This window comes from Eleginops maclovinus, chromosome 20 (assembly GCF_036324505.1).
Source record: "Eleginops maclovinus isolate JMC-PN-2008 ecotype Puerto Natales chromosome 20, JC_Emac_rtc_rv5, whole genome shotgun sequence".
Lineage (NCBI taxonomy): Eukaryota > Metazoa > Chordata > Actinopteri > Perciformes > Eleginopidae > Eleginops > Eleginops maclovinus.
The window spans coordinates 2307634-2319685 of record NC_086368.1 but is presented as its reverse complement, the minus strand read 5'-3'; the positions used below and the strand labels follow the sequence as shown (position 1 = coordinate 2319685).

At 39.8% G+C, this 12052-nt stretch overlaps 1 protein-coding gene across 1 annotated transcript in view; it reads right to left on the bottom strand.

Moving 5' to 3' along the window:
* Window positions 1-11043: 11043 nt before the first annotated feature.
* The window catches only part of LOC134883277 (receptor-type tyrosine-protein phosphatase gamma-like), a 407948-nt gene continuing 406939 nt past the window's right edge, over window positions 11044-12052 (bottom strand). Inside the window, exon 30 of the mRNA XM_063911578.1 lies at window positions 11044-12022. Coding sequence (XP_063767648.1) covers window positions 11873-12022 — 150 coding nt within the window. The 3' untranslated portion in view covers window positions 11044-11872. The remainder of the gene's footprint in view (window positions 12023-12052) is intronic.

Here is a 12052-nt window from a genome sequence, read left to right as displayed (position 1 = left end):
GACGTCTTTCTCGGGGCTCCTGCAGAATCTTTAATTATTCCATATTTTAACGACACTTACATTTCAAACTGTGCGTTAAAGGCTCAGAACGTATCACTAATAAGTTACAGCGCAGTCAAGAGGAAAATATCTCGGTGTATATGGCGTCAAATCTACGAAAATACAAGTACGACAGCTCGTCCAAAGCAAGGCCCAACTCCTCCTCGGCAAAAAGTCTGGTGAAATCCAGCCAAACTCAACCTATACCAGTTAGCTGAGCCATGGACATCGCAGCGGTTAAAGCGGACATACTCGCCTCCCTAAAGGCAGAAATCTCTTGCGTAATAAGAGCGGAGTTGAAGAGTGCCCTAGCAGATGACTTTGCAGCGTTAAGGAAGGAAATGCAGGCTGTGAGAGCTGAAATTGCTAACAGCGCAACTGCAATCCACACCGAAATTGAGTGCATTAAAGCTGATGTGAAAGCCGTGTAGAATGGATTGTCAACATGGTCGGATGAAGTTGTAACTGTACAAACTACGGTAACAGACCTCCGGGAGCAAGTACAAGTCTTACAAGAAAGGTGTGAGGAAATGGAGGGGAGGATGAGGAGGGGAAATATCCGAATTATGGGGGTTGACGAGCAGCCGGGGTCTAGCTCTCCCACGGCAGTTTCCAAACTTCTTACGGAGGTTTTCCGGCTCGACAAAGAGGTCCGAATTGAACGCTCACACCGCAGTTTGACACAGAGGAAGCCAGGAGACAAGCCGCGTGTAATCATCGTAAAACTACACAACGACGGAAATGCCATGGATATCCTGAGGAGGGCTCGCAACAGCAGTAACCAACTCATCTATAGAGGCAAACCAATCGCCATATTCCCAGACTACACAGCTAACGTAGCTAAGGCCAGAGCAGCCTTCACAGATGCAGGAAGATGCTTAGAAACAGACGGGGTGTCCGTTTTGGAATACTTATTCCTGCCAGATTCCGAATCTCCCACAACAACGAGGAGAAAGAGTTCTTGGATGCTGCGAAGGCCATGGACTATGTAAAAAACAATGTCATCCCAGCGACTGAGATGGAGACTTGATCATATGTATCCTTATTTCACAGGTGAACTTGTGAAGAAAAACCGCCTACCACTGATAACTTTATATAATGTATAGTTACTTTGACTACTGAGACGCTATGGTTAGGTGTCGTTATCTTTGTTGTACTTTATTACGTGATCCTGCAGGTCCTGATTGGCCAAGCAATAACTTTATTTGTTCTGTTAGGTTTTGCATCCTAGCAAAGGCGAGCACTGCTAAAACCTGCTCACACAACTGCACGTTCTGAGCTGCATCAATCAGGTAAAAAGAGAGGAGTCTCAATTCTGATACATACACAGGTTAACTTTGCATTAACTGTGGTCCATAAGGACACTGAGGGGAGATTCATTCTGATAAATGGATTAATTGATGGAATACAAGTCACTCTTATGAACATATATGCTCCTAATGAGGATGAGCCAGGCTTTATTAGTACAATCTTTAACACAATTCTGCATCACAGCTCTGGTATTCTTTTGATGGGAGGAGACTTCAACTGTGTTGTGTCACAGCTTATGGATAGACAACCTTCCTCCAAAACTCCAACTTCTAGAATGAGTAAAATGCTTAAACATCTGTCGACAGAGTCAGGCCTAGTGGACGTTTGGAGAAATAAGTTCCCAAGGGCAGAGATTTTACTTTTTACTCACATAGACATTCTTCTTATTCTAGAATAGATCTCTTTTTTACAACTAAGCAGAGTTATATAGGGTTGAGGAAATACAGATCTTACCAATTACTATATCTGACCATGCACCTCTTGCTTTATCATGGGATGTAGGTCACAGGTGAGCAACCAAACAGTGGAGACTGAATGCATCACTTTTGAACGATAAGGAATTTATCAGCCTTGTGAAAATTGAATTGAATAATTACTTAGATACAAATCTTTCACCCGAAATACCACCTCTCCTTCTATGGGACTGTGCCAAGGCATATTTTAGGGGCCGCATTATCTCATTTACAAGCGCAAAGAAAAAGAGAAGGGAAGCAAAACAGCGTGAACTAGAAGACAAAATAAGCCAGCTTGACCAACAACATAAAATAACACCAACCTCCAATCTACTTAACACTCTTAAACACGCAGGGACCTGAATAGCCTAATAGCCTAAAGATCGAGGGCAATTTAAGGTTTACAAAACAAAAATATTATGAAAATGGTAACAGGGCAAGCAGATTGTTAGCATTAAGCCTTAAAAAGCAGCAATCTTCTAATATAGTACAGAAAATAAAGTCTGACAATGCAATTCTTACAAAACCTGATGAAATTTCTGATTCCTTTGCAAAATGTTATCAGTCCCTATATAAAAACACCGATACCTAAACAGATGATAAAGAATTGGCACAATTTCTAAATGACATCAAATTAAAAGAGCTCTCTGAACCCATGGCGAAAGAGCTAGACGAACCAATTAGGGAACAAGAAATAAAAGATGTAATCTCTACATTGAAAAAGAACAAAAGTCCTGGACCGGACGGGTATATCAATGAGTTTTATAAAAAGTTTAAAGAGAACATTATCAACTTTACTACTAAAAGCTTACCAACATGCGCTACAATCCCGAACCCTGGCTCCTTCTTGGAGGGATGCGACAATTGTCGTAATACCTAAGGAAGGCAAAGATCCTGCCACGTTTCAATCATATCGGCCCATATCACTGTTAAGTACAGACCTACGCATACTAACAACCATTCTAACAAGGCGCGTCAATAGAATTATCACAGAAATTATCCACCCTGATCAGACCGGGTTTATAAAGGGAAGATACTACGGAGATAATATCAGAAGATTACTAAATCTAATGACTCCTCCAAAAGTCAGGGAAGAAGAAACAATGATACTGTCTCTTGATGCACAGAAGGCATTTGACCGCGTATCTTGGCAATATTTATTTCAAACTCTGAAACGACTCCAATTCGGCCCCAATTTCATTAAATGGATACAAACATTGTACTCTAACCCACAAGCTACTGTTAGAGTAAATGGGTCAGTATCTGATTTTTTATTATTTTTGGGCTGCACAGTTAAAACATTTAACAACATGGATCCAGGATCTTACATGTACACGATGGCTTAATATTGAAAAAACTTTGTGTGTGAGACCCTTAGAGACATTACCTTTCCTAGACACCCCCTTAAGGGAAATTCCAATGGGTGAATGGACTAGAGTCTCAAAGGGAGGTCTTGAATGCATGGGGCGAGTTCCTGGATGTGGTTAGGTATGAATGCGTGAATGTGAAGCAGGTGTGGGAGCAGCCCCTCTTCCTGAATCCAAGGATCACTCATGAGCAGTGTTCCTTGTTCAACCTGCCGATGTGGAGAGCCAGGTTGAGGAGGGTTAGGGACTTATAAGTATGTACCGGGACTTATGAGGGCATAGGTGATAGTAGATGAGGTTAGGGAAATATATCAGATAATGGATTTAGGGACAGCTGAAAGTATGCTCAAGAAGATAAAAGTGGGAATGCTGAGTGAATGGTTAAAAATGATTGAGAGTGAATGTGACATAGAGAATGAAAGTGAGGTGGAGTTGTTTGCGGGGAAGGGAGATGTGATTTATGATTATGTTTTGTTTATTTCATTAATTTGCATGACGAGTTTGGGTTTTGGTGGAGGAGGAGTTATTATTTGTTATTGGAAATGTCTGAGAAGAATGAAAGGAACCATGCGGGAAATGAAAAATATATAGGCTATATATGTAAGATTGTGGGGGGAAAAAAATGAAAATACAATTAAACAAAAAATTGTAAAAAAAATGTAAATAAAATGTAAATATGTACTTTTTATAATAAAAAGATTTAAAAAAAAAAAAGATTGAGTAACATTCATGGTTGAGATATATGTTGCCCAAATGTACGGGTTCGAATCCTGTCGCTAGAGTATGAATATTGTTTATTTTCATTTTTATTTTTTGGCCAGCATATTTTCTCTTGTTGTCTGTAGGTGATCTCGACATGCGCATTTTACATGAACTGGTGATGTTAACGTATTTTCAGACACACAAGTTACGTGAAAATGACGAACCTGGCAACCACAACATCTGGCGGAAAAGGTAAAGAAACGCCACCAGTTGAACTGAAATCCAGTTAAACTGGAACACCGGCACTGCTAGCTTCAAGCTACCGAGTGACAGCACAGTAGCACTAGGGTGTGTACAAACTGTTAAACGGCTAAATGAACCGTCACATTTGTTAGATGGGACAGAAGGGTTTGTAACAGACGGGTTTAGAGATACCATTCAACAGATCGAGATGAAAAAACACGAAACAATGACTGACAATGGAGGAGGCGCGGCAGCAACTTGCCAGCGGTCCCTCACTGTAAGCGCATCTACAGACTTTGCGAATGATACATCATATCTCAATTTTATTTTCATGTTTCCCTACGTTCTTCATTCTGCCAAAGGTGTCGCAGTTTCTGATCCCTCCCATTTTTGTGTGTACGCATGGGTCAGAGTGTCTATGGAGGACCACACATTTTCCTGCAAGTTTGTTGTATTATAAATGGCAAAGACTGCTTTCAAATTAGTGTACGCCATCTTTTGAGTGTATGCCACAATTATAAAGGACTCCCCTGTTCCTCTCTTCACTGCCAAACTGGCATAAAAAAGTAAACTTCCTTTGTCTTAGAAAATGAGCTGAGGTGGAACTTGAATCAGGGGGCCTCCTGTTGCTGAAATGCACCATTACATCAGACGTCTGTAAATCAGCTGATTATTTTAAAACTAAATTAAACTACCCAGTATGAAACCCTTTATAGCCCTTATAAAAAACATTAGGTCCTTCAAGTTGTAAAATGTGCTAAAAGCTGAATCCAGATTTATTTTCTCTCTCCATTCATTCTACTGGGGTTTAAGGGGAAACTCAACTACTCATGCTCTCCACAGCCAGGCATGATGGGTAATTTGTGACGTTTTGCTCTCAATAATCTCAGTCCATCCTTTCTCTAATGCGCCAATGAGCAGCTCTCATAGGAATGAACGAGGCCCCGCCTCCAACGCTGGGTCCAGTTCTTATTATACATCCATGGTTTAAACGCATATTCGTCAGTTCTCAACTTTACAAGTGTAGCCCAGTTATTCCCTAGTTTAATCAGGGAAGGGCCCTGTGTTCGTTAGCTCTATAAATCAAATTTACAATAAAGAATACATAAGGTAATGTTGTCTTATTTCTCTTTCGTTATCCTGTTTATATGTTACCAATGTACCCTTTGTGTTATCTTGAGTCCCTTTAAGCACCTTTAAATAATGTAACTTCACTTGTCACTTACCTTAAACACATTAGTTTAAATACCTCTATTAACAGAAATCACCAAATTTCACACTGAAATCAGTTTAAGAAGTAGAGATCTCAATTATTTACTGTGTACTTATGAACAAACAACATTAATATACAGTCAGAATGTGCCTTCAATAATGTCAGATTAATAATCCCTTTAATTGGAAATTATTATAATACCAAAATAGTTCAGGTCACCTTTGTATCAATTTCACACTTAACTCAGTGGGCCCACACTCATTCAGCACACACACACACAAGCCGGCAAATAACATGAAATAAAACCCCTCACGTTGCAGGCCTGATGTGATGCTTGAGAGCGTTCAAAGTCAACACTATTTGTCCTCTTCACTCAAATGAGCAATAAAACCAAAGCGATACCTGAACATCTGCAACTCCAAACTGCATCTGTACCGATCCCTCATGCCCTGTTCCGTTACCCGTTCTGTGTACTGTGTACTGTGCACTGTGCACTGTCCGCCCTCAGAGAGTGGGCGAAATTCGACGGCTGAGTATCGTTCCAAACTTCACCCTGCCTGCCGCACTTACCGGAAATTACGTTGGATGTGTACAACAAAACCCCCAGAAACCGCGAAAAATACAATAATTCAAATCTTTTGTCAAAATGGATGCCATTGTTTTGTTCGTGAACCTTAATCTGTTTTTGATACGTTGTCGTCGCCGCCGCCGTCAACGTGTCTTTCTAATGGCCAACAACGCACTGGTGTGTATACCTATGTGATGCGAAGCTTGTTGCATACCATGAACTACGAATATGCAGCCGGGGCTTTTATTTGTCTGAATTACATAAGCCATTTTATCAATTTTCTCCTTTCTGTTTTCGCGGGCACGTACGTACGTACGTAACTTCCGCTACGTAGGTTGTACGTAGACAATATGGCGGCCGTTGAGTGCGGTTGAGTGTCCAGTAACTCCACACTTCAAAAAATGGACGATTTGAGGGCGTTATCCGGGTATTTTACAGTGCACTTCACTGCCGCGATTAGAAATGGAACACCCTACGTACCGAAACACAGGGCGGAAAGTACGGGTATTGGAACAGGGCTTCAGTCTCAGATGGCGATCAACGGCGGCGGGAAGGTGTCCAGCGACCACGTGCTCTCTCGTATTGTCCAAAACTCCTCACTGTGTCACCCACTTGCAGCAAAACTAATAAAGATCCTCAGGGTGTTCATGCCCCAACTCCAAACTGAAGCCAATAGCACAAGCTGAGTTAGCTATAACATGGCTAAGAGTACATCCACTTTATTAATGAATGCTAACACTAATATAATACACACACGATGGTAATTCTGTGACAAACTTTGAGTAGAAAGGTATCCAGTTCCTTGCAGACGGTGTGCAGAAAAGAATCCACATGAAGACCGTCGAGCCGACAATCCTGGGACGCTAACTGCATACTTATTTGCCACAAAGTCTTAACTTTAATTCCCTCTGGTGCCGCGACTTTGTCAGTCAAGCCACCACTCTCACGCCCCTCTCTCCATCCATTCACTTTCTGCCAAGACAGCGGCTGTCTTCTTCTACGTTTCTATCAAAAACTAATAAATTATAGTTGTTTTATTTAAAATAAAAGGGATTACAAAGGAAATGTTTATTGTTCCTGTTTTTTATTGTAGCCTATGGAAAAATCCCACTTAAAAAACAACACTGTGTAATATTTTTACACCAGACCACCATCACATGTTTCATCCTGTGTGGCAGCTCTGAAGAGTCCCGGTCGGGTGGCAATTCATTCATTGCTGCTTGGTAGATGGCTGTTAAGTTGTGTTTGTGTGTAAATGGATAAGAAAGTGTGGTGTTCTATATTAAACACACCACCTCCGACTCTACACTATCTTGTTCGTTTTGCCAAATTGATGGCTCACATAGTTTAAATCACAGTTATTATCTAAAACCCTAGGTTAAACATGCCTTTGTCTACTGTTATGGCATTGAGAGCTATAACTTAATAACAACTCATTAAAAAGCTTAAAAGTGTAATGCAATGTAATGGCCCTTAGGCTCTACATTTCAAAACAGACAGTGGATGCCGCTGTGCTTCATGTCATATTTAATTAATGGAACTAAAAAGACAGCTCTGAGAAAAGATGTCACTCAATGAATGCCCTGAGCTATTACTAGCAGTTTGAGATTAAAACACAAGGAGAGGAGGTGAGGAAAGGTATCAAGGATGCAGTGACTGGAATATTTAGGGATTTTTCAGCGTGTGTGTGTGTGTTTGTGTGTGTGTGTGTGTGTGTGGCCCTGCAGTCTCATGCCTTGTTATGAGGAGTTTAACTTTTAGTTAAGACCAACTAGCAAACACCTTAAACGGGACAATGGAAGTTATGAATATAGGAATACGGGTTTGAAGAATTCTGCAACTTGAGAATATGTCATGAATATGACACTTTTCTTAAAACTTTTTTTCAAATACAACCTTAAATTCTGTGTCTGTTCAAAATGAAACAAGTAGCTATAAGCAAAATGGAAACAAAGAAAGTTGAATATGTGTCTGCTATAGCCCATAGTAAAAACTGAGTGTCCTACAAAAGAAATAGCCTGTAGAAAAATACCAGAAATAGAAATATTACCACACAACTGATTTCAGAAAATTACATCAAAACCCATATTTTATTTTAAGTATAGCAATACCATTTACATATTAAATAACACTATTATAGAATGCTTTGATATAGCTTCCAAAGGAAAACAAAAAGAAAGAAATCCATCATTTAGTCTTATTTCTTGTTACAAAAGATGAAGGAACAGCCATCTTTCCAAAACGGGCCAACGGTGAGAAAATTATCCAGAGGAAAAAATTGAAAACAAAATCAAAGGGGAGGGTTTAACGTCATAATATTACACTGCCTGAACATTAATGAAGGGCATGAAATTGGCAACTGGCATGTCCTGATGACTACAGGCTGGAAAAAACCAATCAAAGGATGTTACATCAATAAATGATAAAATAAATAAAGATTGGAAAAAAAGAATCATTGACCAAAGAGAAGTACATAAAGCTTGAATGAAATCATTTGAAATGTGATGACACTTTCGCTCTGACACAGTCAATACAAACATAGTCTCCAGGGAAGAGTTATGGGGGCAACACATTTTTGTAAATTTCTTTTTGACAGCACAGCTGTGTGTGCGCTTGTGGCAACACAAAACATGTTTTATTCGGAATGATCTCAATGATCAAATGCTTGAATACGACGAATAGGAAAATGAATCACCATCTTAAGGTCCGGTCACACCATAATTTACGGCAGATACATATTTTAAATCTGTTAACTTTACTTGTTCAGTACATTCGACATGCTAATCCATGCTGTTAAGCAACGGCCTAATCCGTCAACAGTGCTTAACTTTAAGATATTGAAGGGAGTTCAAAATGGAGGCCAATATCATATTTGCTGTGATACAACATCCAATTTGATTTCACACTGCTCTGACAACCCATGGTCTCAAATCAGTCATGCATGGATAGTATTTGCTTGACTTAAACACTTTATATTATTGTCCCGATCACAACTGATAGCTAGCTACTTTTACTGTTCAGCAGTAGCACTACTACTGGCTAACTAGCATGTTTTCACACTGGCAGTAGTAGCTCATGGTAGCTTTCAAGGATTTGCTCATTAATTTTGCTGTGCCACTTTCTGGGATGACTGAACACTTTTGATAGGCAAAGTGTTTATTAAAAATGTAAAATAAAGAAAAAGTCCCAAAAGCAATAATGCTTTGTAGATGTCTTCTTTAAGACAATGAGTTTTGCTCATAGAGCCCCCATTTCAAAAGGAGGTAACACTGCATAAAACAAGAAAATAAATGTCGCTATATCCCAAACAGTTGTGTAACAATAATTACATGACTTTGATGAAACAAACAGATTTTGAAGTGAGACTTTGAAGCGTATTTTCATAAGGACACTGATACAAATACAGATATAGTGTGAGGTGTAAGGAGGTGAAGCGAGCATCCAGCCGGAAAGAGAAGTCGGCAGAAGGAGAGAAGATTGCTAAACGTCTTTTTCTGCATGGGAAAGATTCAAGTCTTTGGTAAAAGTTTTTTTTTTTAAATCAAACTGCATTTCCCCCCCTCACATTTTGACACATCTGTTTTGTGCTGTGTGAAAAAAACACTTTAACATTTTCACTTGAAATGCAAAGCCACAAGTGTTAATTTCACGCCATCGACCGTACAGAATATCAGCGGCTAAATTAGAACATCCTCTTGTCAAAGAAATGTGGAACTGAGTGGAAATATGAGTGTAAGTGTGCATGTAAGGGGTTTCAGCAGAACACTTTTCTTGTTGGCCACAAAAACCACGAAAAATACATCTCTGGAGAAAAGGGAGTGAGGAACGGAAACTATGTACACAAGGCTTTGGAGGTTGGAGCGGTGATCACACCTCTGTCAGCGAGCACGGATATGAAATGGACCGTCACCTATTCTGTATTCTTTAAATGCAGGTCAGGCTAGTTACTTACTTAAATAACACATACTGAAAACAAATAGTGAGTGAGCACTGGATTTCTATATTGTGGGCCATTAAAATATGATCCTCTCCATGCAATGGCCATCTATTCAAAAGCCCTGGGTGTTCATCACATAGTGGATTCACCTGTCTAGGTACTGTTGATAAAAAAATGTGAGAGTTAAGTCAACTCAAGCTTTTGTCTATGTGTATATGGCTGGGTCAATAAGAAGGACAACAGTTTGCCCGCCAGATGGTCAATAAGAAGTGTCTTACTAGGCTGCTAGATGGTTATAACATCACTGTTTCTGCAATGCACAACTTCAATGTTTGAATATGACATGTTTTCCATTTTTATTATCTTGATTTCAGACACAATAGCATTAGTTGTTGATTTGCAATGTCCTTATCAAATATAATAAGTAAAGACTGGCACAGGCAGTGTGGATGGAAGAAGTTCAAATTAATTTAAATAAAGTCAAGATTAGAAGTGGAATCTAAAAGCATGTTGCTTCAGCTCTTCATAACCCTAAATTAAGCAGCTTGTTGTGATTGTTTGGAAAATAATTCACAAAAACAGTGGATTTGTGGATTAAGGAATATCTTTTAAAATGTATTGTCTGATTTGTCTGTCTGACACCCTGTGTGGTTATCAAATATGTATATTATTTAATGTTAAGGACCTTTAAAGCAGAAGAAGAAGGTCACAATAAAATGTAAATATTCAAACAATTAAAACAGCTAAATCTGCAGCGGACAGACTGCAGTCAAATCTGGAAAACCCTAAGACTGTTTTAAACCCTGTTTCAGATTTCCAAAACCTAACCTGCGTGTTGCATAGAGCTTGTTTTTAAGTCTCCTGTCCCCTGCACATCAAACTGACTCAACCCTGTAAAACCAAACACAGGAGCATGTGAGGAACTGAGGGTCTCTGGGTTCTCAATCCGTGCTTGTCTGTCAGAATGAAACAAATTATTTTGAAAGAGATGGGCATCGTTGCATTATCTGTTCCAAATGTGAAATCATGTGTGTTCTATGTGTTCGAGTTCAGATGAAATAGCAGCATACAAGAAGGTAGAGGACTGAGAGAGTCCGCTTCCAGAGGGCTGTGATCAGCTGTGAGAACAGGAGTGGTAAACTATTGGACTAGGTGGAAATCAACCGGCCTGAGGCGGGAGGCCACAAAGGACATGTACAAAAGTCACAAAGTTATTATGATAAGGATATATTTATATATGTATACATACAGTATTTCCATATATTAAAAAGCATAATATGAATTATACAAAGAAATTATAATAACATTTCACAGTAGTAGTTTTTACACCACCTTAGGTTGATTAACATGAGTGTGATAATAAAAGAGATAGTGAGAAGAAAACCAGGCAACAAAAAACAACCGGTGAAGAGCAAATCAACTTTAAAAACAACTGTGACTTGACTGTGGTAGGAGGTTCCAAGTTCTTGGTTCTTGTAATAAAAAAATGGTGATATGAGTATAGTCGATGAGGAGGGCGGAGGAGGTCACACTGAGCTTTGTTTCACTGAGGCGGACAGTCTGTGCCTTCCTCCGTCCACTGACTTTAAATCAACTGGCAGGTGGCCGGCAGAACAATGTCCTTCACAGAAGCAGTTGATGGGGGCCAAAGCAATGGAATGTAAAAAAAAAATTGCTCGAGTGGAAAAAAGCCAAGTGAGTCAGCTTTAGTATAGGCAGTAACACTGACATTATATAGTGCAAACAAGAAAAGACAGAAAAGTGTTTCCCATTGCCTACCGACGCTGTGGTGAAACTCAAAAACGGGGGTGCAAACCCTTCAGTAGGAGAACATTAAGACATAAAATGGCGAAAAAAATAAATATCAAAAACTTTTTATCAGTGTAAAAAAGTAATCAGGTTATTCATTTTAACCAAGAGTCTGGCAAAAAGGCCTCAAAAAGTCTTGTTCACAATAGTTCCTTGACGTTTTACAAAGAGAAGTGCCTCCATTGTGGGCTCAGGGACCCAGCTAAGCTTCGTGCCCCCGAAGGGCCACTCTCAGACCAGTGACTCCATGCTCTCTGCCTGGTCAGATTGGTCCGACATGGACCCCAGGGTCCCAATAATGTCCCTGTCCAGAGTACACAGGCTGTTCTCCTTGGTGCTGCCGAGGCTGAGCAGAGCTTTGTATAGGTACTGGTACTGGCCCTGTGGGGGAGGGACAGGAAATACAATCAG